Below are 23,714 nucleotides of genomic sequence, written 5' to 3' on the forward strand. Positions count from 1 at the left end.
ATAACTACACTAGAAGTACATTATCACCTGTAAAGTAACACTGGCAGCTATAACTGATTAGGAAGTTTGGCTTATCTTTCATATCAGTCTTGTCTGCAAAATTGACCTGCAGGTCAGCAAAATAACACAGTATCTGTACACATTGTATATATAAGTGTAATATTTAAGTGATCATAAACTATTAAACACTTCCCCTTCAGTGAAGAGCCCAAGCCTACACTGTAAACATCTTGGCAGTCCTATTTTTCTGTCTGCGTGCGAGCCTCTAACAGATTAGTCTCAGTGTCTGAATGTCTGTGTGTGCACATTTGTGAGCAGGCTACGGCCCCTCTGACTGAATTACAACCATACTCACTCCTGATCACAGCACCAAGTATAATAAATCATGCCTGCATGTGTGCATGTAGTATCTGTGTAAAACAGATGAAAACTTTTCATAAAATAACAGAGGTATGACAAGAAATGGCACAGACTATGATTGGATTGCGAGTGATAATAAGGCTGATACTGTAGATATGAACACTGAATGGTGAAAACAAACAAGCAAACACAAACAGAGGAAAAACTGATTTGCACTGTGTCAGTATCTAAACGTAAATGTGTACATGTGTATCACAGGAACCTGAGAGGTGTAAGACTGATTGAATAAGTAAGTGAGTTAAAATATACAACCCTGATATGACACATAGGAATATATTTTTTTTCATGGGGAAAGGAGTAACTTTCAAGTGCTTATCCCAGCCATGGAAACACACATGTTAGGTTTCCATTGTGGAAAACTAAGGGAGTAGAGAGAACAGAGCTCTGCAGCAACATCCAAATGGCCTGTTCTGAGATGAAAATATTTTTTTGCAATCCAATACCTTTCTTTAGTTATTTATAATGATATACAACAACAGAGAAACACGGACAGTTTCACTGACTGACCCACCCTCTTGAAGATTTAAGGCAGTTTACACATTAATGGAGTCAGTTAAGTTACTTAATGAAACAGACATTATACAGTGTATAGAAAGACAGCCAGACATGTCCTAAGTCCGATACATCCCATCAGTATGATACAATAGGCTTACTGAAACAATGAGTTCCTATTCCATAATGAATACAACCAACTGGGAATGTAGCAAATTAATTAGACAAAAACATGCTGCTTAAGTCCAAATGACCTACATTCACTGTGATGCCTGTTGTGCTTTCCGAGAGTATAAACAGTGGATGAAACCAAAGCTCTTAGGCTTTTCATAAAAGAAATGCTACTTGTGTGGTAGAACAACAGAACACAAATATGATAGGAGGCACAATTTTTAAATTAACTGTAAAGCCTCTTTTTCAGTTAAGTAAAATAACTTAACCAACTCAGCACACACATAAATGCAGGTCACATTATAACCCATGTAAAGATCCAGCCTCTGAAGCCGAATTGGTGCCCACAATGTAATCAAAACAGTTGACGAGTGTGTGAATTCCTTCAATTTGAAGAAACACAATGGTGTTTTTAGTTCTACTCACCAATCCTTTGATTCCTGTCTGTTGCTCAGTGACTGTTTGGGAATAAAGTTGCTGCTCAGTTGGGAGGGGTTGACTACTAATTGCTAGGTTGAGGGTTTGACTGTAACAACAGTGAGTAAAACCTTCTCCCGGAGCCCCGAGTACCAAATATCACTGACCAAATCACTGAATCTATAAGTTAACGATGGTTATAAAAAGTATTGTAAATATGATTTACCCTGCGATTAATATAGAGCTATAAGAGTATAACTGGTCTGTTATAATAATGAGTTCAAAAATATTTTTAAAATCCATGATCATAGATTTGAAACGTGGAATAATGGCTGGGAGACACATCAGTGAAGAGTACAAAGATCTAACAAAGTGAGTTTAAGCATCACTTCAAGAGCGCACTCAGCCACTTATATGTGAATAGTCACCCATGTACATTAGATCCTCAGTCATCTGTGTGGAGACTTGAATTTCCCCTCCTGTTGTTGAATGATACACATCCTGGTCCCTCCTTGGGGCCACTCCCCTATCACACACACACTCTGTCCTGCTGGCTAGCATACCCCTTGGGTGTCATGGTGTCCCCATGGCAACCAATATTTACACCACTTGACTGCAGAAGAGTGCAGACCTCAGTTAGGTAGCAGCTGTGGACATAGCACTCATGCGCATAAAGGGCAAGTGACCACAAGAAAAACAAAACAAAAGCAAATGGACATAAGCAAAAGACAGATTAATTACAGAGTTTTTGAAGTGATTATAGGAGATGTAGGAACTCACCAGTTAAGCATTTATTTGCAGCTGCTAGGCAAACAAAAATAATAAAATAAAAAGTAATTCAGCATTATGCTTATATATTTTCATAGCAATGCCACCTAACCTGGCTCACTGACAATATCAAAGTAGACGATAAAAGCACTGTGCATCAATGGAAATTGGAATGAGCACAAGTTACACATGTAACCACTGACTTGAATCACATATTTCATCCTATGCATCTGTTGCAATACAGTGAAATGGTAACAAATGCTGGCAACATCTTTGAAGTAATCTAGTTTAGGCTCTGCACAATCTGTTTCACAGGGGTGAGAGAAACAGTAATAACCCATGGGAGATACAAAGACAACACCACACCTCAGGTGCTAAATGAATTGTTGCTCATTTGGGATCAATTATGTTGCTTACATGCTTTATACCTATTTAAAGTTTTCCCCATCAGGATGTATAGCTGAGACCTAAGGTTGAGTCAGCAACTGGTAATCCAGGAGTATCAGTGTCACACCTGTGTAAAGTAGAGAAATCCACTTCCTGTAATAGCACTCCATCTTAGTCACCCTCACCTCCTGTCTTCTGCTCTCCTCTATTTAATCGTGTAGTCATTGTGTCACCAGTGACACACAGACACGTTGTCGTCAGTTCAAAATAAGACACATATTCCAGAACAATAATAGAAAGCCAGAGATACAAATAAATTACACTACTGTCTGAACAACTGGAAAAAATATATCAGTGTCCTCATTAGACATCAGATTTGACAAGACATAACTGACACTTCTGTAAAGTGAAGCCAAAGTGTTTCTGTAAATGCATTCATCTTTTAATGTACATATTTAAAAACAACAAGATTTGGCCTAAAGTGATTTACAATCACAACAAATGAAACAGAAATGGATAAGCAAAATAGTGTCAAAGAAGAAACAACATCCCTCCTTCACATCTAAATTGTTTCCTGTTTTTTCCGACCATCCTTCAGTGACTAAAGTGGATTTATTAAGTAACAATATCAAAGGACCATGCACCTTTATATTCCGAGACAGCCACTGAGAAAACAGGTTAATGTCCATTATTCTTGGTGCACAGTTTAGCATCTCAGCTAGACTGAAGCTACGTGATATTTTTGCATTTCATCTCCATGTTTCTATGTGCTTTCCCAGAATACTCTACTTTAAGAATCAAATCAATTCGTTCACATGCACATTTAAAGTGTAATTCTTGTGTTTGATATGTCCACATAAGCAAGGAGCTGGAATTGTTACCGTACTCTGCCTCCAGCATACACACAGCTCCTGGGTGGCCAACAGGCTCACAACGGAGGGAGGATAGAGGGGTAAAAATAGGGAAAGAGGGAGGCATGAGGGAATCCCAGGTGGCACAAAACTCCACATGTACAAGAGCAAAGAAATAGAGTAGCAGGATGAGAATGGGAGGGATTCAACATTAGAGAAGAAAGGAAGGAGATGGAATGTAAAAGCAAAACGACAGGAAATAACAATTAGTCTGATCTCAATTACCTAAACAGCCTGTTCAATAGCTCCTGCTGGAGAGACAAGGAGATAAACACAAACATTTCATTGTTGGTTTTTAGAAGACACTCACAGCTTATAGACCACCCGGGACCATTGTTATTTTTTTTGTACATATATATATAAAAATTACTAATATATATATAGAGAGAGAGAGAGAGAGATATAAATATATATAGATATATAAAAAATACTAGCATAGTGACACAAAACAGTTATAATGTGTATTGTACCTGATCATAGAACCTAGCAGTTTTGAAAAGGTGCTTTAATATTCCCAACATGAGAACAAGAAAATGACTTCGCTACCATCTCTATCTTATTGGGTGATACTGTTGCTTTGGCATGTCAGCTGGAGTGAGGGGAGTCTGTCTCATCTGTACACAGTACACTCACTCACATACAGTCTGTCCGTCTATCTTCCACTCTGACAAACCCACATACCACGGTGACTAACACATGAGTGCAGGCCTCCAGAAATAAATCTGAGCAGCTGCATAATACAGACAGATACAGTCTACTGTAGATTCTTGACACAGGCAGTACGTTGGTGTTAAAGGTGTCTGCTGGTGGGGTTTTCTACCCAGGGCCAGAGGGTGGGAAATAGCAGAAACTGTTGGATAATGTAAGGACACACAATCATCTATGAATACAACCACTTAGTTATGTAATCAACTATTTCATTCCACAAGTTAATTATGTTCACATAGACCAAAACTGACACTGGCTTTATCCCACTTGTTTTACTGTATGAAGTGTTAAATACATGAATTGGCCAAAGGTTATACTGTATGCTTTTGATCTAGCATGCTCAGTCAGTGTGTACTAGTCTGTGAAGCTATGTATCCACACCCTCTCTATTTAAAACATGACAGTCTGTGAAATAGATGCAGATATTACTAAACACATAGCACGCCACTGCCAACATCCCAGCCTCAAATGCTCTCTCTCTCTCGCTCTCGCTCTCTCTCTCTCTCTCAAATTTCATACTGGTTAAATTTAACCCATCATAAAAAATAACCATAACTATCCAGATGTGACCACATACACAAACATTTTCCTCTTTGCTACAAGTCCATTTGGTACAGCCTTTCACTCAAAAAGAACAACCCGGGAGCTCCCTTAGTCAGCAGTGCCACTAAACCAGTGGCCGACCACATGAACCTTAAATGTATAAATAGAGTTGATTTTGTGGAAGGTGCGTGGGTTGAAGAGGATGTGACTGTCGCTATCCAAAATCCTGCTCTATCTCAGAGTATTTTAAGTCGGCAAATGGACCGACAGACACACATGGCAGATACTACGTGAAAGATGGGGGCTGACATTTTAGTCCAGTGGGCACAGCTTCAAACTGACGAGCAACTAGCACAGTTGGTTGATCTCCCTCCAGACACACTGCTCACGTGTTCACACAGACGTCCGTGCTCACACATGCATGGACAGTCGGTAGCCAATAATTATCTCTGGGTGTGTGCTGGGGATAAACAGACAGTTATTTGTAATCCCATACTGTATTTATCTGTAAAATCTTTCAACCCCGTCTTCATGAGGGTGTGTGAAACAAGGTTAACACTAACAACAGATGCACTCAAAATGAAACACATGACCTACCAGCAGTGAGGCAGATGACAACAAAACACTCCAGATGTTGTGCTTGGGAAGGCTTGATTAGTTTCTTATCCGTGTTACTTCACAAGGAACTTTGGGGCAAAATCTAGACATAAGAAGTGCACCGAGCACTTTAAGCCCTGATAAATAAATAAATAAATGGCTGGTGTGGGACTGAACCATGTGACAACAGTAAAACTCACAAGGTTTTGACATCACACATGACTGTCTCCAGAAAAGAAAGGCAAGAAACGTGCTTATTAAACCTAACCAGCTCTGCAAAACACATAACAGTAAAACAAAAAAACACAAGTCAGAGCTGTTCTTAAAAATGCAGTAAACGTATGTTTCCTTCCTTTCATTTATTGCTTCCTGACTCATTCTATGAGAGTGGATAAAACAAGTATCAACGACTGTTAACGTAGTTTTATGAGCTGTGTTTCATTAGTGCTGGGTTATGTAGTAAAGTAGCTACTCCAAGTGTGATGACGAAAGAGAGATCCCAGCACAAAGAAAGTTGTCATGGTAATTTATATGGACAGAAAAGTCACACACTGACTGGATTAAAAAAAAAAAAACTCACATGGCTCCAGTGCCAACTGCCCCTTTGACCAGTCGACTTGGTAATTTAGCCAAAAAGGATCTTGAGTGTCTGAAATAACAGTGTTTAAGAGAAACTGCCTGAGGTGACCTTTGCTTGAAACTTTAATTCACCTCATCAACACTCTTCTGAGCAGTGTCACACCCTACTCATGTTGCTACTGAAGAACATCCGTGTTCTAATGGATCTCTGCTCCACACTGCTGTTGAGCCTTTAACCACACACAACGTAGTAAAGGAGTAGCTTAAAGCTTCCTGAAAAGCCAACACGTGAGCGATAAAATGTGTAAGCCCTCTACAGTTGCAGCAGGACACAATAGTAATTATAATAAATATAATAATTTGCATGTGCTGAGCTCAGAACTGATGTGTCTTGTACACAGATCTTGCCATAATTACCACCCACACAGCATATAATTATGCTGATGAAGAGTCAGACCAGGTCAATGAGCTACTAATACTTCAATATATTGCTTCAGTGATACAAATTCCATGTACATTTCTCAAACCTGTGTCCATTGAAACTGATTAAAAGGTTTTAAGGCTTAGGTGTCTTTACTACACACAAATCTACTGAAAACTAGCACAGTGGTATTCAGCATTTTAACCATCACTACTCCAAACATGCAGAGGTTAACTAGACACTCCAACTTGCTCTTAGGTGTGAATGTGTGAATGATCATCTCTGTGCTTGCCCTGCAATGGACTGGCAGCCTGCCTTTCGCCCTGTATCAGCTGGGATTGGCTCCAGCGGCCCTGATATCATGTCTTAGTTGAAGACAGTTTTTTTCATAGTAGACATTCTTCCTTTTGTGTGTCAGGAAAAGCAGGTGTTAACATTAACAGTGCCCTCTGAATTGTGACAGTGAGCCAGCAAACAAATTATGCAGACTCTAAAAGTGACACAGCTAACTGCATCTCAACCTTCATTCATCTTACTAATTGCACCAGTGGCTTCATAACAGTAAATTATAATAATGAGGTGGCAGTACGAGCAAGACATGGGCTCAGCTAGTGTGATACAAACACCAAGGAAAGTCCTGATAACAGCCACACGTCAACAGTGAACAGCACCCACAGTCGTTGCTGTTGTTGTTGTTGTTGTTGTTCCACCACCAGCAAAAATGTCTAGTCACTTTGTCTCCTCTAGCAACCAACTTTTGCATTATGCTCAACACCATTCAGAGTGGTTCAGGCCCAGTGGCAAAATGTGACAATGTGACAGTAAAGGCAGAGTAAACCGGTGTGGCTGCTGGAAATCTCTCTGCTGCTAGCACTGACAATGGATGTCTCTCACATACTGTAGACATAATGTACCTTCATGAACTTCAAAATAAATCAAAAGGACTGAATACAAATTTAACGTAATTTTTGTTTTACATTCTAGGAACATCGCAGATAGAATACAGACTTTTTGGGAATAATAATTCCTTTAAAAGGATCATAAGAAAGTCAAGAGGAAAGATGCAGTGCCACTTTTTGGACTGTGTGTTGGTGAGTTAGACAGGATTTTCAAGTCACTCCCAGGAAATATTAACTTTTTTCTCCATTTACGATTATCACAATAATAGAAAATCACCCGATTAATTTATTGTAAGTGACTGTTTTAATCACAATTAGCGATAATATCTGATTTTGTCCAATCACTAGTGTTTACAATTACAGCCTGCCACTTAAGGTCAAGATTTAAGTTTGTTTGGTTTTTTTTTTATAAACAAGATACATTTTGCAGCATAAAAAGTTTATATTGTGAATTATTAATCGTTCCATGTCAAAACAAACTTCTTTTTCTCAAAAGGTTTGACTTTTTTTCACTTGACCTGCCCTCTACTGACCACTCAGTGGCCCCCAGGTCATTCGCGTTAGTGACCCCTGGTCTAAAACATTAATTAATGTGAACAAACACGGTCACAAACAGCTATGTAACTACGAGATACTACAAAAAGGATAGTAAAACAGTGAAACTTGAGTGCTTAGAACCTTAAAAATCACTATAAACGTTTGATTTTACTTGACATGAAACTAAAGACCACAAACGAGGCACTACATTTACGTTAATTAGTAGCTGAGCACTTCACAATTGCCCAGAGAGTTCGTTGTAAGTTTAGAACACCGTCAGAGAAACAATACAAACGCTTTTGTCCTTTAATTGAGTCTGTAATTACTTGAACTTACCTGAACGGCGGTTTTGCGGAGTCAGTCATTGTAGTGTTTACAGTATTAACGGTCTTCTCTCGAACCGGGCTCCCAAAGATCCGCAGTTGCTCTTTTAGACCAGACTGATATCCATATTCAGCTTTTGTCCACCTGCGAGTTAACACATCGACACTGCGTTAGTTTTCCGTCTGTGTCGTCGAGTTTTCCAGCAACTCACTGTCTCTACAAAAGCTCGTTTTTAAAGAAGAGTGGAAGAACTTTGTATGTTAAATGACAAGTTCAACAAGTGACAGTACGCAGATATGAGGTGACAGCAGATATGAGTGACCTGTAGCACACTGTAACACTGCACAGTGTCCACCAAAGCTACGACACAACAATAACAATAATAATAATTATAGTAATAATAATAATGATAATAATAAACCCTCCGTTCAGAGTTAGAAAGTTAAACTTACTTTAGTCAAAAGCACTTTTGCTGGCTCATCCTTATGGACGGAGTTCCTTTTCAAATCCACTTGATATAATCTCCGTCTCCTCACCGGATGATTTTGCTTTGAGCACTGTCAAAGCAACGAGAGTAAAACAAGTACAACTTCCTCTTCAGCCTTTCAAAATAAGAGGTCGCACCCTGACTCGCACGAAGTATTGCCATTGTTCAATTCTGTTTAATTTCCCAAATCAGATTCATGACTTGGATTCATTAATTGCAGTACAGGACAACGCAGAGACGTGTAACACAGTGGTATTTCAGTCAAGTATGACAATTGCCACTTAAATCACGCGATTAGACAGCATTTTCAGCACAGGAGATGTTGATCCACTGCTGCCGCCATTATTACATTTAGATGTGTTATTATGTGACTTTGGAGTTTGAAATCCTGGATTTACCGAAATGACACCAACGTCAGTCTCTGTAAGCTAAAACACGCTGATATCCTGTTTGCACAGATTTCATTTGGTGAGCCTTTAGCTTGTGTCCCTCATTGGCAGCCATGTTTTCAATGTCAACGAACGTCCGTGTGCTTGCTAGTTCCCAACTGGCGGCGTAAATAAAATAAGTGCTTACAATGAATGAGCCTCTAACAAACACGCTCCGAAAACCTGAAAACTGGAACGTATCCCTATGGCGTCATACGTTACACCGAAAACCCATTCTTTAATGTGGAAGGTAGTGGTCCACGGTGTTCGGTGTTTTCTGCTGCGTCTTGCTAACTTGACGCAGGTTCCCTCCAGCCCGGCCCGCCTCCGTCAGCAGATCTCACGTCAATCATCCTCAGTGGGAATTGACTGAGCGCCAGCTGGAGAGCGAGGGAGCGACTGCTTCACAACCACAACACTGAACCTCCAACACTAATACACAAACAAACACTACGGTAAAATAAAGTACATAATACAAAAACGCTGACCTAGTATTAATATTAATTTTAATATTAATATTAGTAGTAGTATTGTTATTGTAATTATTATCAGTAGCAGGCGTAGTATGATAGTGATTCTTCTGTCGCTGCTGCAAACAACATACATAGTCCACAATGCCTCATGAAAATTCAGCGAAGAGAATTCAAATCTTTTCTCCCAGCATGCTTTGTGCTATTTTAACAATGCACCGCCTTCCTCCTGCACAAGTGAAGTATCACTCTTCGCCACAAGATGTCGCTCATAAACCACACTAATTAACAGGGCATTCTGCTGTCCCCCCTCCTGTCTCCTCGACATTGGACAGGTGAGACTATCACATGAATTAACAAATGATATAAACAAGTAACACTATATAAACACTATATAAAACACAAACACTCAATGAATGATAATAAAGAGTGATGAAAGTACTACATATAGAAAATGGTAAAATAAACAAAACAAAAAACACTGTTACAGTACAGATCATTACATTTTTACACGTCTGAACCTCTTGTTCTTTTTTTCTATCTTAACTATTATTATATTATAAGAATTATTGTTCATTTGCTGAGCAAAGTAAGGCACCCATGGGTAGATTTTAATTGATATACGACAGTATTTTTTTTTCCTTTGTGGTCATCTGGCGCCCCCTGCAGTAGATGGGGTAGGTCAGTGGTGTAGAGACATCATGGGCACAATTTCAACTTCACCCCTGGCAGGTTGTACTCAATTCCCTTGTAAGACACTTTGGATAAAAGCGTCTGCTAAACGTCAATGTGTATGTAATGTAGATGGTGCCCTAAGCGACTGCCTATATGGCCCATGCCTAGAGCCAGTCTGAGGTTGGGCAGGGCAGGGCAGGGCAGGGCAGGGCAGGGCACGACAGGACAGGCCAGGACAGGGCAGGGCAGGGCAGGGCAGGGCATTCTGAAACTGATTCAATAAATAAATGAAAGAAAAAAAGAATACACAACACCACACAGACCATTTGCCTTCAAAACTATGCAGACATTTTGCAGTGACGGTAATATTTATTTTATTTTGGCAGAAATTGAAAATAAAATGATACAATTATTTTTACAATCATGTTAGTTGTTGTTTTTCCACAACCACAGAATGAGCATATGGAGGTCACCATTTTGGAACGCCATGTTTTACAATAGCGAACGGTGGACAATCTTAACATGAGGGATGTTCAGCTGCACCGTGCAACTTCACCAATAATGTGGCTAAAATGTACACACTGTACCTTAAAAAAACATGCTATCACAGACAGACATCATTTTACATGAGCAAAGCTCTTTGTTGATCATGATCACATGAGTGTGGTGTAACAGATGTAGTGTGTTTTGCACTTGTGAGGTGTGAATTGTGAGCTCCTGATAAGATCTTTCAGTCCCACTTGGGGCCAAACAGGAAACAGCAACTCATCTGCATTTCTGCTTCTTTGCTTATCATAAGTGGACCTCTGCCTTAGTCAGTGACTTAGGTTCACCATCACTGTTCATTTTGGGACGTAACATCCAGACAGACCGAAGGAAAAAGAAGCTTGGTCTGGAACCACTCATTACCTGACAGGAAAAGGCTCCACGGAAATCTCACCATGTCAGGTGAATCCATTTTTTTTTTTACTAACTAAATAAGTGACTTACTTGAACAGTCTTTGTAGTGTTGTTGGAGTAATAACGTTTGATACTGCATGATGCACGAAAAACATATTGTTATACTTTTCAATTGAATGAAAAATACTGAAATCTGCATCTTTTTTTGCATTTCTAATTGCATTAGATATTTATTGAAAGAAAGATTATTTTCAAATTTTTGAAAATCAAGAAATTAGAAAATATCGATAGTGTCTATCACACTTTCTTTGAAATTGTTCTTTATGCTATGTTTTATTTACATATAAAGACACAATTAATTGTCTTATAATTATAGGGTGTAAGAAGTGTAATAGTGTAGATAAATATGACTGCACTATATTTTACTAGTAAAGAGAAGCACATCTTAAAACCACAATGACATGACAAACGATGAGTTGAAATCAAAAACACGTTTGCACAGTAAATTTAATTAAATTCAATTTCCTAATGAATTAGTTTATAAATTACCATCACTCTTCACAGTTATATCAGGTGTGAATATTATTTTGTTTCTTCCAAATGTGCAAGGATGAATTTTATCTCCACTAAATTACGTTCAATGTCCACTAGATAGCATTATTAGTTTTTTTTTAAGCTGCAATATGTCAGCCTTTACATACAAGTGGTGAGTTATTATTGTTGATATTTTGTTTGTGATGTTGACAGCTTTAAAAGAAAGATATACTATATTGATGCTGGTATCAGTCATTATGGGACCGTTTTAATGTGGCCAATTCATAATGTACAAGATTTACACCTTAAGTTCAGGTTGTATGTGATGTACACATTGAAATAACGTAAAATCATCTGGTTGCAGATACAACAACAAATGGCATCATCAACGCCACATCGTATGACTATTCATCTTACGATGAAAATGAGGACGTTATCACTCCTTGTGAAGAAGTGAATTTAAAGAATTTCGGGATGGTGTTTGTTCCCACTCTGTACAGTTTGGTGTTCATCATAGGCTTTCTAGGTATGTGTGTGTGTGTGCGTACTTTTCTTCTCTTACCTCTTTCTTGGACATTCTCTAATAAAAGACACTTCTTTCTTTTTTTTAATTATGGGACAAAGCCTGATCTGAAGAAGTGCAATGCAGAGTCTTTTTTTCATAGTGTCTATGTTAGAATGTTGTATGTATCAGGGTTCAGAGAAGGGCAATCAACAAATGCGGGGCAACATTAATTGACTCTTACAGACACTGGTAAACAAATTGGCAAGAGAATAAAACTAGAACTGAAAGCAACAGTACCGAAACGGCAGCGACGGGTTAGGCAGCACAGGACACAGACTCAATACATGAGAGAGGCAAGATAAATGAACACAGGTGAAACACATCAGTGTGGGGCACACAATCACCAGACCAAGAAAGCAAATACAACCAGAGAAAAAGACACAAAGAAGTAACTACAAAGTAAAAACAGTCGCAACAGGCAAGAGACACAATGACCGAATCTCCAAAAGACAACCAACAGCAGATGCATGCAGAACATGCAAACTCAAAACACAAAAACAAAATACGAAGACATAATCCAAGACTGACTAATAAAAGCCCAGTTGAATCATAACATGAATCAATTAACAATCCCCCCCCTTCTCTTTCTATCAGGGAACAGCCTTGTGGTGTGTGTCCTGGTGAAACACCGCAACCAGACCAACTTGACAGACATCTGCCTTTTCAATCTGGCCCTCTCTGACCTCCTCTTTGTGTTCATGCTGCCTTTCTACTCTCACTACTCTGTGGTCAGTCAGTGGACATTTGGAAGCTTCATGTGCCATTTCATCTCAGGCTGCCACAACGTCGGGTTCTTCAGCAGCATCTTCTTCCTGGTTGCCATGACGCTGGACCGTTACATCGTCATCTTGTACAATCAGAGGCTGGCACGGCGGCGCACTCTGAGGGCGGGTGTTATTCTGAGCGTGCTTGTCTGGCTATTGAGCGTGTGTGTCTCCCTTCCAAATTTCATCTTCACCAAGATTACAAATGACTATCACGGGCTAGGATGTGACTACAAGCCAGATAACATTGCTTGGAGGTTTTACAGCGTCATAGCCAAAAATATGCTGGGTCTTGTGATTCCCCTGCTGGTGATGGTGGTTTGCTACTCCAGGATCATCCCTACATTGGTGAACATGAGAAGTGCAAAAAAGCACCGCGTTGTGAAGCTGATCGCCTCCATAGTGGTCCTCTTTTTCGTGTTCTGGGTCCCATACAATGTCTCCTTCATCTTGTGCTTCCTGCACACTGAGGGCATGACATCCGATTCACATAACAGCTGCGAATTCGACGTGAATTTGAAGGTGTCAGTTGCAGTCACTGAGAGCATTGCTTACGCCCACTGCTGCCTGAATCCCATCATATACGCATTTGTTGGGCAGAAGTTCATGAAACGAACCCTGCAGCTTCTGAGGAAGTGGGTTCCGGGGATGCCCTCCATGTGTTTGAGGGACAGTTCAGTCAGGAATAGCTCAGTCAAGTCCAGGTCTTCTGATGTCACTCCCATTTCTATCATGTAAGTGGAGGCAGAAAGATGTAAAACGCTTCATGGGCATCACCTAAAGTGTTTTTTTATCCAGGCTGCCTTGTTATATAAGCTGACTGCAATCATATATGTTACCATGTGTGGCCTTTTTTTTATTTCATTTCAATTTGTGTTTGGTCGATTATTTCTTTGCTGTTACAATACTTCTTGGCAATAAATCTTTATACCGTTGGAAAGCCTGTTTATTTCCCTTATAAATGGTGCCACATTTGTAACGGAAATGCATTTTTGGGTTGAGTATGAGGGTTCTTCTATTCCGATGCCAAACAGCTTATTCTGCTACTGCTGCTGTTTGTTGGAAGAACCATACACAGCCACAACAGCCTGGCATCTCCTCCTCATGCTGGAGAGATTGGAATTGCCTGCCTGCAGTCCTGCACCTCAACCCCATTGAACACTTGTGGGATCAGCTTGGACGTGCTGTTCGTGCCAGAGTGACCAACACAACCACATCAGCTGACCTGCAACAATTGCTGGTTGAAGAATGGGATGCCATCCTACAGCAGTGTGTGACCAAACTGGTCAACTGGCAACTGAGGCCCCAGTTTGTTGAATGAATAAATTGTTAACCTGTTTCTTCAGACTTCAATCATCCAATCCAATAAGCGACACCAAACAAGAGTCAGCAGAATAAGCTGTTTGGCATTGGCAGAGTTTTTCATGGGCACAACCCACATACTCAACTCTGCTGCTCAACCCACAAATGCAAATTGTTCGCACACCATTTAAAACGGAAATAAACAGGCTTTCCAACATGTAAGATTTATTGCCAAGAAGCATTGTTACAACAAAGAGATAATCGACCAAACACCCTTTTCCTTACTGTTTATGCTAAGTTTAGATGCTGTGATTATAAAAGGAGGAAAATTGCACCTTTTCACAGCCTGTAATGAAAAAAGTTGTTATTCTTTGCTAAATGTGGAAAACAAAATGTATTGAAGTTTAAAAATAAAAGAAATAAAAAAAATCATGTATATACAGTATATAAAAACTCTTGTTTGTGTTATTCACTTTCATGGTAGAAAAAGTTTAAATGATCAATTATGTTGCATTCAACCACTAGTCGTGGATCGATGGAGCAAATTTTGATCAAACATGCAGTTTGTCAAATACTTTTCATACACTTTTTGATTTATGTCTCTCATTTCAAGTACAACATATTATGCATATTTCCTGTTTTAATCCACGAATGTCTCAGTTCATTTTACTGCTATGACTTGCACGGAGAAATGCTCGTTTCATGCCCGCTTGCTTATGTTGTTGGCAATTCTTTTGTTTTGGAAAATGTTATCGATAAAGTTTTAAACACACATCTCTCCCAAGAGTGTTCTTTTGAAGGTTATGTGTTGTCGTTAGTGATGTATGTGTTTTAAATCACATGCATCACATTTTGGGATTTACCTGGTTAAAATAATACATGTTTTATAAATGACAGCAAAAAGGCAGAGTGAAGGTAATTTTTATGAATCCTGTATAATCCGGGTTTGTTCATTAAACACAAGGACATTTAAGCCTACAGTATAGTTAAGTCAAATTAGTAAAAGTATTGCAATTCCTGATGAGCTCAAAGTTTGAAAAGTTCATCTAAACTAAGAAGTGTGTTCTGGATTGAAAAGAGAAGCAAGGAAAAGAGAAAAGTGCCTCATTAGAATACATTTCCCCTGCACTCCGTTCTTGTCAAAAGATAACACAGAAAGGGACATTTCTGAGAAACCACAGTAACACCTCTCCGCAGGTTCAACGTGAGGTGGAGGAAACAACAAACGCTCTGTAGTTCACCTCTTACCAGAAATGTGCTATTGCAGCAGGATTTGACTCAAAAGGCAAGTGATGTAACTGGAGTGGATGACTCGTGAGCCTGGTGCACAGCCCAAGAACATATACGTTCAGGAGCAGTGATTGTGGTAAGGATCTCAGCTTCAAATTTTTTTATGTTGCTGTTCATTTCATCTCTTTAAACTCAATGCTTAGTGTGTGTGTGTGTGTGTCAGAGGGAGAGTGACAGCCACAGGAAGTGAGGGTCGACGCTGGTGTCAGAGCAAATGGGTCTGTCTCTGTTTATAGTGAAAGAAAATAGTTTGAGTTGTGGTTTAGATGCATTAGATTATGGTCAGAGTAGGAGGTACTCTGTGATATTCATAGAAAGATTAAACATGTCATTTGTATCTCTGCTGTGTGATGCTGTAAGAATTGTATTGGGGCGGGGGGGGGGGGGGCTGTTTAGCTGAACAGCTAAATGTTTGTTTTGAGAAGCTGTTTGGATGTGACTCACAAGATGATGATTCAAGTTAAAGGGCAGGAAAGTCCAAAACTTGTTTCTTAAAAAGCAATATTCTTTACAAACACTTTGGAAGTAAATGGAGGAGAGAGTCTTTTCATGAGCTCAAGAAAACCAAAAGAGGACTGATCATACTGTCAAAACGTAAGTTATTTCATTTTGTATTAAGAAAAGATTTAACCGGTGATTTGACAAATCCACTCAAATAATTTGACTCTTCATATGGCAAAATAATACAAAATTCATAATGATTACTGCATGCAGAGGTCTAATCGAAGATAATTACAGACTTGTAAGCACATGATAAACTAAATAATCAATTAATTAGGAATTTCAGTTGTTTTCGCTTTTTAATATCTTTAATTTCTTTATTGAAAACCAGCAGTTGGTTGTTATACTATTAAATAATGGAGTTGTTGAACCCAAACCTAGAAACAATTTATGTAGCATTGACGACCATTGTAGGTTTGAAGAAACACAGGAACATTCAGGCTTTTTTCTTGGACAATAAATGCCATTATTGTTATTTTTTTATACTTAAATTGTTTCTGTTTAACACATTGTGATATGTCTGCTGATACCTTGAGTCTTAAACTTTAGTTTTGTTAATAGTTTGGTATCACTTGACTTCCTTTTCCACTTTGTGTCAATGTAAACTTGAATTTTTCCTTGTTTTGCCACTTATTAAAACCACATGTTTTATGTTCCTTGTCACACAGCAGCATGAACACATCAGAGCTGGCGATGTATGACTATGATTACAACTCCACCTGCGAGCAGGATCCTGATGAAGATTTTCCGATCGGACCCACAGTCTTGCAAGTTCTTTACTATGTGCTGTTTTGTCTCGGTCTGCTGGGTATGTTTCTACAAGGCCTGACTTTTTAAGAAAAGGGCAAATATGCATCATGTCTGAATCACACATTTGAACACATTTTATATTTCTGGTCTATAGTTTGTGTACATCAGGGGTCTCAAACTGAAAACTGTTTTTGAGTTTGAATTCCCCTGCTGTAAATCATGCTGTAAGAAACCCAAATAATGGCTAATAATTCAAAAATGATGTCACAGGTAACAGCACGGTTGTCTGGGTTGTCCTGCGGTACATAAAGCTGAGAACGATGACGGATGTTTGCCTCCTGAACCTGGCTCTGTCTGACCTCATGCTGGCCTTATCCCTGCCAATCTGGGCCCACAATTTCCAGACACTTGCATCATGCAAACTGGTGACAGGAGTCTATCAGGTGAACAGACTTTGGCTACTTGTTATTTAGAAAGCAGAAGTCACATTTCGTATTGTATGTTGTTGTAAATTATTGTTGTGCATCTGGAATGACGAGGGCCATACAAGGATGGAATAAATGACTGTGTGCTATTTGTGTTATGCGATTCTTCAAATTGTACGTTCCACCAAAAACTAAGCTGAGATAACATTTTTCCACAGCAAAGTCAACCGTCTTTGGGTGATGCACCCTGCTTTATGACACATCCTGTTCTGATTTCGCTTCCTTCTCTGTCTCTAAACAGCTGGGTTTTTACAGCGGCACGTTGTTTGTGACCTTAATGAGCGTGGACCGCTACCTGGCCATCGTCCATGCTGTGGCTGCCATGCGAGCCAGGACACTTCGCTATGGGATCATAGCTAGCGTCACTATCTGGCTTATCAGCATCGTCATGGCAACACCCCAGGTGACATTTGCCTCCTTGGAGAGGAATGAGGATGATGAAGTTGAGTGCCAACCACTGTATCCAGAGAACACGCAGCAGTTCTGGCAATTGCTGCGAAACTTCAGTGAGATCACAGTGGGCCTTTTCGTGTGCCTACCAATTATGTTTTTTTGCTACATAAATATCCTAGTTGCCCTGTCCAAGTCCAGGAACTCCAACAAGAACAAAGCTGTAAAGTTAATTTTCATCATAGTGTGTGTGTTTGTGGTGTGCTGGGTCCCCTACAACGTCACAGTCTTCCTTCAGACACTGCAGCGCTTTCATATCCTCAACAACTGTCACGCTTCGAAAGCCATGAACTTGGCCATGGGCTTTACTGAGATCATTGCACTGGCTCACTGCTGCCTCAATCCAGTCATATATGCATTTGTAGGGGAGAAGTTTAGAAAGTCACTGCGCAAAATGCTCACTGTATACTTCTGCTGGACTAACAAGGGTAGCAGCTTTACAGAGAAGGAGACATCCAACACACCTGTGAGATCAGATCACTAAGTGTGTGTGTGTGTGTGTGTGTGTGTGCGTGTGCCTGGTATTCCTTATGTCACATTATGGGGACTTGTCTTCCTTATGGGAACAAAAATGAAGTCCCCATGATGTAAATGACTACATTTTATGGTGAGGACATGTTTTAAAGTTAGGCTGAGGTTAAGGTTTAGGTTAAGGTTAAGGTTAAGGTTATGGTCAGGGTCAGGATTAGGTTAAGATTAAGGTTAGGATTAGCAGTTACCAGTAGTAGTTATGGTTAAGGTGAGAGTAAGTCTCCAGGAAATGAATGTAAGGCAATGCAATGTCCTCTGAAGTCATGGAAACCAGTGTGTGGGCGTGTGTGTGTGCGTGCGTGCATGTGTGCGTGCGTGTGCATGTGTATAAAATGAAAATGTACAGAATGTTGAGAAAGATGTTTCCAGATCATTTGATTCAAAGTATATTCATAACTTGGGTAACTGAATGTTTTTGAAAAGTTTAATAAAGACAATGAATCCTGACTGGTCTTCATTTATTCTGTTTATTGCAGGAACTTTGAGTTTAAGCTGTTGTTCTGATGAGCTTGTGTTCTGATGAGCTTGTGTTCTGATGAGCTTGTTCCCGGGGCCTTGAAGTTATTCAGACATTTTAGGTAATCATTCTTGGAGGCTGGCAATGAGTTGACAGGAAGTGAGCAGAGCATAGTAGCAGAATCCCTGTGTCATATTACAATCATTTCAAGAAGTATTTTTCTAAGAAGGCCCAATATTAATCAGAATTTTTCCCTGCACAGAGAAAGTAATTTGACACGTCTGTGACTGTAAACTTCACTGATGTCTGAGTTAGTATCACTTCGCCTATGCTAACAAAAAAAAAAAACATGCACTCTCTCAGCTCTGCAAGACTCCAACTATGTATGTGCCTGCTGATCTGGTCTTGATCATGTGGCATATTTCAAAGCAAATGTGGACTTGTGGTGTAGTGTACCCGACCCCATTTACAAAAATGGCGATAGGAAGTAGCAAACCATACCATATGCAAAACCCACAAGCCCAACCCGATGTCTCAGTTATAGATGGATGGGAGTTATATAATTTGCTACACTTCTCATACTCGTGTTGTGAAAACCATTTCTCGTTTCTATTGCATCGTGTATAATTGCATTGCAACGTTTCCTCTTTTTTTTTTTTTTATTGACCATCAAATTCAACGTCCTGTGATCCAGAATCCACCAATATCAGCAATCGTCTAGACAGTGCAGGCAAGTAAAAAACATTTTCTTTTCTTTTTTTACATGCACTTCTTATGCTCATTATGAAACGATGACAAAAGTGTAATGCAAACAGATTTGCAAAATGGTCAACTGTTATTTCATAAGTCTAACGTGAGTCTAAGTGACATAACTCAAGCTCTGACATGACATTAATAATTCATGTTGTGGGTTAGGGTTATATTCTAAATCCAGCAGTTTTGATTGATTCTCATTAAGAGAAAAAGAAAAAAAAATCTACGGAACTTTCTGCTAACTTTTCAGTATCTAGACAGTTTTACTATATTTAGTATAATTAAGTATAATGGTATACTATTGTCAGATGCTAGTTGTCAGTCAATTCTTTGCTTTTGTATTGCAACTGCAACAACGTCCAGAGAAATGTTATAATAGGATTTTTATTAGTTTTAGTTTTTATTTATTTTGTTTTCTGACTGTGCACAGCTGTTTCCAATCTTGGAAATTAGGTCGAATTTCTTTTTTTTTTTTTTTTCCAGAAAGATGACCATGGCTGCAACTATCACCGTCACTGCTTTCAGTGGAAGTGAGAATTCATCTGTAACAAATTCACCGAGGTAAGAAACCTACTGAACACACCACGGACAGATCACTTTTGTCATGTCTGTTTTGCGTCTTTGTCACCCTGCTTTGTTGCCTTCTGTTGCTTCACTTTACTGCAAGCGGAGCAGGATTGTTTTAATAGGAGCTGACAGAGCTTTTCAGTCAAGTCTATTTGTGTATTTTGCACTAACATCCATTGTACTGGCTTAGTCTCCTGCATTGGGCTGAAAGTTCAGAGCTGCATTATTATTTTCACAAGGGGTGTCAGGTTTTTGGTACAGTGAGTGCCATTTCCATGACGTTTTGTGAAAGGGTGGGGCATTGGCTTTTGGGCTGAATTGAGAGAAAGGGTGTTTTTAACATTTTAACAAAATCAGACACAAGTCGAGTCTTCATATCTATGAAAAATGTAAAATTTGTTGTGGATCCAGATGATGAGGATCAAAATAAATGTTTAGCTTGATGACCTTTTTTGTTAAATTTCATTATATTTATTGGAAACAAACATTATGTTTCTATGCTGGCAGAAAATGTAAAAAAAAAAAAGCACAGTGAAAAGAAAAGAATATACTCTTAGAGTACATCTTTTTTTTATTCATTATCTACCGCTTTATCCTCCACATGAGGGGGCGCTGGTGCCAATCCCAGCTGACACAGGGCAAAAGGCGGGGTACACCCTGCAGGTCACCAGTCCATTGGAGGGACAACATGTCTCTCACATACTCACATTCATAGTCAATTTAGAGTGCCCAATTAACTTCTGCATGTTTCTGGACCATGGAAGGAAACCAGAGAATCCAGAGAAAACCTAGGCACACATGAACAGCCCTCGCGAACCACGGTCTTTAACTGCAAGTCAACAGTGCTAGCCAATGCTCCGCTATGTGACCCGCTTCTCTTCCTTGGCTTGTTATTTTATTAAACGATGCAGCTTATCACTACAGCATATGGAACTGTAGTACACATGGATATGTTAAGAAAGATTGCTCAAGAACCAATAAAATATCTTAAAACGTTTGATTGATTTGTTTTTCTCAACAGCTCGACCACAGCCTCCTTCACTGAAAACTACTTATACTATGATTACCCGGAAGAAGGCTTTGGGAGTTGTGTGTATGAGCGTCATGGAGCCAGTTTCCTTTCAGCTCTTTACAGCATTTTCTTCCTCTTCGGCCTTGTTGGTAACACTCTGGTCATCTGGGTCATTGCCTGCAGAGTGCGACTTCGCAGCATGACCGACGTGTGCCTTTTAAACTTGGCTATTGCCGACCTTCTGCTGGTGTCTTCCCTTCCCTTTCTGGCCCACCAAGCCCATGACCAGTGGCTGTTCGGAGATGCCATGTGCAAAGTGATCTTGGGCATTTATCACATCGTGTTTTACTGTGGAATCTTTTTCATCATTCTGATGAGCCTTGACCGATACTTGGCCATAGTTCACGCCGTTTACGCCCTGAAAGCACGGACGCGGTCTGTTGGGCTGATTGCAGTTGCTGTTGTATGGGTAGCTGGATTTCTTGCCTCTTTCCCAGACCTGATCTATTTCAAACAACAGCCTGGTGCTAATAATATGACTCAGTTCTGCTTTGCTGTATATCCTGCTTCAGATGATCGCAGTGTTTCCAACTCGCACTTTTGGAGAGTCTTCAGCCTTTTTAAAATGAACTTCTTTGGTCTAATTGTCCCGGCTATCGTCATGGGTTTCTGCTACTCCAAGATTGTCTGGAGGCTGTTGCACAGCCACTCATCCAAGAAACAGGCCATCCGTTTAGTTATCATAGTGGTAGCTGTATTCTTTTGCTGCTGGGTCCCCTATAATGTTGCATCGTTCTTCAAAGCACTGGAGTTACTGCATGTCTATACAGCATGCGATAGCAGCAAAGCCATCAGACTGACTTTAGAAGTAACGGAGGCCATTGCGTACTCCCACAGCTGCCTCAACCCCATCCTCTATGTGTTTGTTGGGGAGAAGTTCAGGCAGCACCTGATAAGGTTGATAAACAGGGCTCCCTGCAGACTGTGCCAGGTGATCAAGGTCTTCTTACCCCAGGATAGATTAGCCAGGTCGAGCTACTCACAAACCACCAGCCTGGATGAGAGATCCTCTGCTGTATAAAGTGTTTATATTCAGGATGTGATGCTTAATGCATTTGCATGCTTGCATATGAAATGAGGATATTCCCTGTAAAGTATTATATTATATTTTTGTATAGGCTATTAAGAGACACTGAAGTTATATTTAAGTCTCAGTTAACAGAACGGGAAGGTTTCAATTTTGGCACTTTAGGTTTGGGAAAGACAAACGTAAGCCATTTAGTTGTGTATAAGAATATAGAAAAATGCCTCGACTATGAATTAAATCAAAAGGAAAAAAAGGAAAACTGCCCGATATTATGGTCTTATGAAGTTCTATAGAGAATATAATTTTAATTATTTTTAATATATACACATGTAAATATTTTTGTATTTCAATATTTTATGTTATTTTTATATAATCTTCTACACTGTAGCATACAAAATAATATTTCATGAACTTATACTGTAAATATGCATTTTTTATTTTAATGGTTTTGATTTAGTTTTTCCTTTTACTCACAAAGCACCAATCAACAAGAGGGAGTCTAACTCGTCCATTGTTTTTACATTCCACTGCGCACGATGGTCACTGTCACTGTGTGTCAAGCTGTTAGAAGCGTGTGTGCATTAAACCCAACCTGAGGAAACCGCAGCCTGAGAGGGGACCAAAGTAAACAAGCTGTCATTTTCTCAGTGGCAAGATGTTTCCAGATCATTTGATTCAAAGTATATTCATAACTTGGGTAACTGAAGGTTTTTGTAAAGTTTAATAAAGACAATGAATCCTGACTGGTCTTCATTTATTCTGTTTATTGCAGGAACTTTGAGTTTAAGCTGTTCTGATGAGCTTGTGCCCGGGGCCTTGAAGTTATTCAGACATTTTAGGTAGTCATTCTTGGAGGCTGACAATGAGTTGACAGGAAGTGAGCAGAGCATAGCAGCAGAATCCCTGTGTCATATTACAATAATTTCAAGAAGTATTTTTCTAAGAAGGCCTAATATCTTCTTGTCTGATTAAAAGTGATGCATTAAATTCAGTAAAAAATTGCAAATGTCGCATCTGAGTGCCCTATAGATATTAATCAGAACTTTTCCCTGCACAGAGAAAGTAATTTGACATGTCTGTGACTGTAAACTTCACTGATGTCTGAGTTAGTATCACTTCACCTATGCTTTAAAAAAAAAAAAAAAAAAAAAAAAAAGAAACGCACTCTTTCAGCTCTGCAAGGCTCCAACTATGTATGCGTCTGCTGATCTGGTCTTGATCATCTGGCATATTTCAAAGCAAGTGTGGACTTGTGGTGTAGTGTACCCGCACTCTTAGAAAAATGGTTCATGCGATAGGAAGTAGCAAACCATACCATATGCAAAACCCACAAGCCCACCCCGATGTTTCAGCTATAGATGGATGGGAGTTATATAATTTGTTACACTTCTCATACTCGTGTTGTGAAAACCATTTCTCGTTTCTATTGCATCGTGTATAATTGCATTGCAACGTTTCCTTTTTTTTTTTTTTAAATTGACCATCAAATTCAACGTCTTGTGATCCAGAATCTATCAATATCAGCAATCGCC

General features: G+C 39.4%; 4 protein-coding genes across 10 annotated transcripts in view; 3 read left to right on the top strand and 1 right to left on the bottom strand.

Annotated features, from left to right (window-relative positions):
* The window catches only part of cobl (cordon-bleu WH2 repeat protein), a 46,405-nt gene extending 37,657 nt beyond the window's left edge, over positions 1-8,748 (bottom strand). For all 5 annotated transcript variants that reach the window (XM_058646954.1, XM_058646956.1, XM_058646955.1 and 2 more), the window contains exons 1-2: positions 8,627-8,748; positions 8,187-8,318 (exon numbers count right to left, since the gene is read on the bottom strand). In XM_058646954.1, the coding sequence (XP_058502937.1) occupies positions 8,187-8,215 (29 nt within the window). In that variant the 5' untranslated portion in view covers positions 8,216-8,318; positions 8,627-8,748. The remainder of the gene's footprint in view (positions 1-8,186; positions 8,319-8,626) is intronic.
* Positions 8,749-11,075: 2,327 nt separating this feature from the next.
* ccr2 (chemokine (C-C motif) receptor 2) lies at positions 11,076-14,497 on the top strand. Its single transcript, XM_058646967.1, has 3 exons — positions 11,076-11,182; positions 12,033-12,194; positions 12,828-14,497. The coding sequence occupies exons 1-3, from the start codon at positions 11,176-11,178 to the stop codon at positions 13,733-13,735; spliced, it is 1,077 nt and encodes a 358-aa protein (XP_058502950.1). The 5' UTR covers positions 11,076-11,175; the 3' UTR covers positions 13,736-14,497.
* A 1,071-nt stretch (positions 14,498-15,568) lies between these two features.
* si:cabz01093077.1 (C-C chemokine receptor type 2) lies at positions 15,569-18,733 on the top strand. 3 transcript variants are annotated; one of them, XM_058646969.1, is made up of 4 exons: positions 15,569-15,665; positions 16,759-16,898; positions 17,111-17,283; positions 17,567-18,733. In XM_058646969.1, exons 2-4 carry the CDS (start codon positions 16,763-16,765, stop codon positions 18,257-18,259), a joined length of 1,002 nt encoding a protein of 333 aa, XP_058502952.1. In that variant the 5' UTR covers positions 15,569-15,665; positions 16,759-16,762; the 3' UTR covers positions 18,260-18,733. The 3 variants fall into 3 exon arrangements, with proteins under 3 accessions (XP_058502952.1, XP_058502951.1, XP_058502953.1); XM_058646968.1 differs by lacking the exon at positions 15,569-15,665 and adding an exon at positions 15,986-16,183; XM_058646970.1 differs by lacking the exon at positions 15,569-15,665 and adding an exon at positions 15,986-16,183 and having other exon boundaries at positions 16,762-16,898.
* Positions 18,734-20,003: 1,270 nt separating this feature from the next.
* Positions 20,004-22,441, top strand: LOC131470902 (C-C chemokine receptor type 8-like). The gene is made up of 2 exons (XM_058646972.1): positions 20,004-20,077; positions 21,105-22,441. The coding sequence occupies exons 1-2, from the start codon at positions 20,004-20,006 to the stop codon at positions 22,174-22,176; spliced, it is 1,146 nt and encodes a 381-aa protein (XP_058502955.1). The 3' UTR covers positions 22,177-22,441.
* The last annotated feature ends 1,273 nt before the right edge of the window (positions 22,442-23,714 follow it).

This window comes from Solea solea, chromosome 13 (assembly GCF_958295425.1).
Source record: "Solea solea chromosome 13, fSolSol10.1, whole genome shotgun sequence".
NCBI classification, from domain to species: domain Eukaryota; kingdom Metazoa; phylum Chordata; class Actinopteri; order Pleuronectiformes; family Soleidae; genus Solea; species Solea solea.

What these genes read in the sequence shown, in the direction of transcription:
- ccr2 (XM_058646967.1), top strand. An exon ending in GTTCATCATAGGCTTTCTAG is followed by an intron (nt 12,195 to 12,827) that starts GTATGTGTGTGT and finishes TCTTTCTATCAG; the next exon opens with GGAACAGCCTTGTGGTGTGT.
- si:cabz01093077.1 (XM_058646969.1), top strand. Translation starts at nt 16,763, where the DNA reads ATGAACACATCAGAGCTGGCGATGTATGACTATGATTACAACTCCACC. An exon ending in GTTTTGTCTCGGTCTGCTGG is followed by an intron (nt 16,899 to 17,110) that starts GTATGTTTCTAC and finishes ATGATGTCACAG; the next exon opens with GTAACAGCACGGTTGTCTGG. An exon ending in TGGTGACAGGAGTCTATCAG is followed by an intron (nt 17,284 to 17,566) that starts GTGAACAGACTT and finishes GTCTCTAAACAG; the next exon opens with CTGGGTTTTTACAGCGGCAC.
- LOC131470902 (XM_058646972.1), top strand. Translation starts at nt 20,004, where the DNA reads ATGACCATGGCTGCAACTATCACCGTCACTGCTTTCAGTGGAAGTGAG. An exon ending in TCTGTAACAAATTCACCGAG is followed by an intron (nt 20,078 to 21,104) that starts GTAAGAAACCTA and finishes TTTTCTCAACAG; the next exon opens with CTCGACCACAGCCTCCTTCA.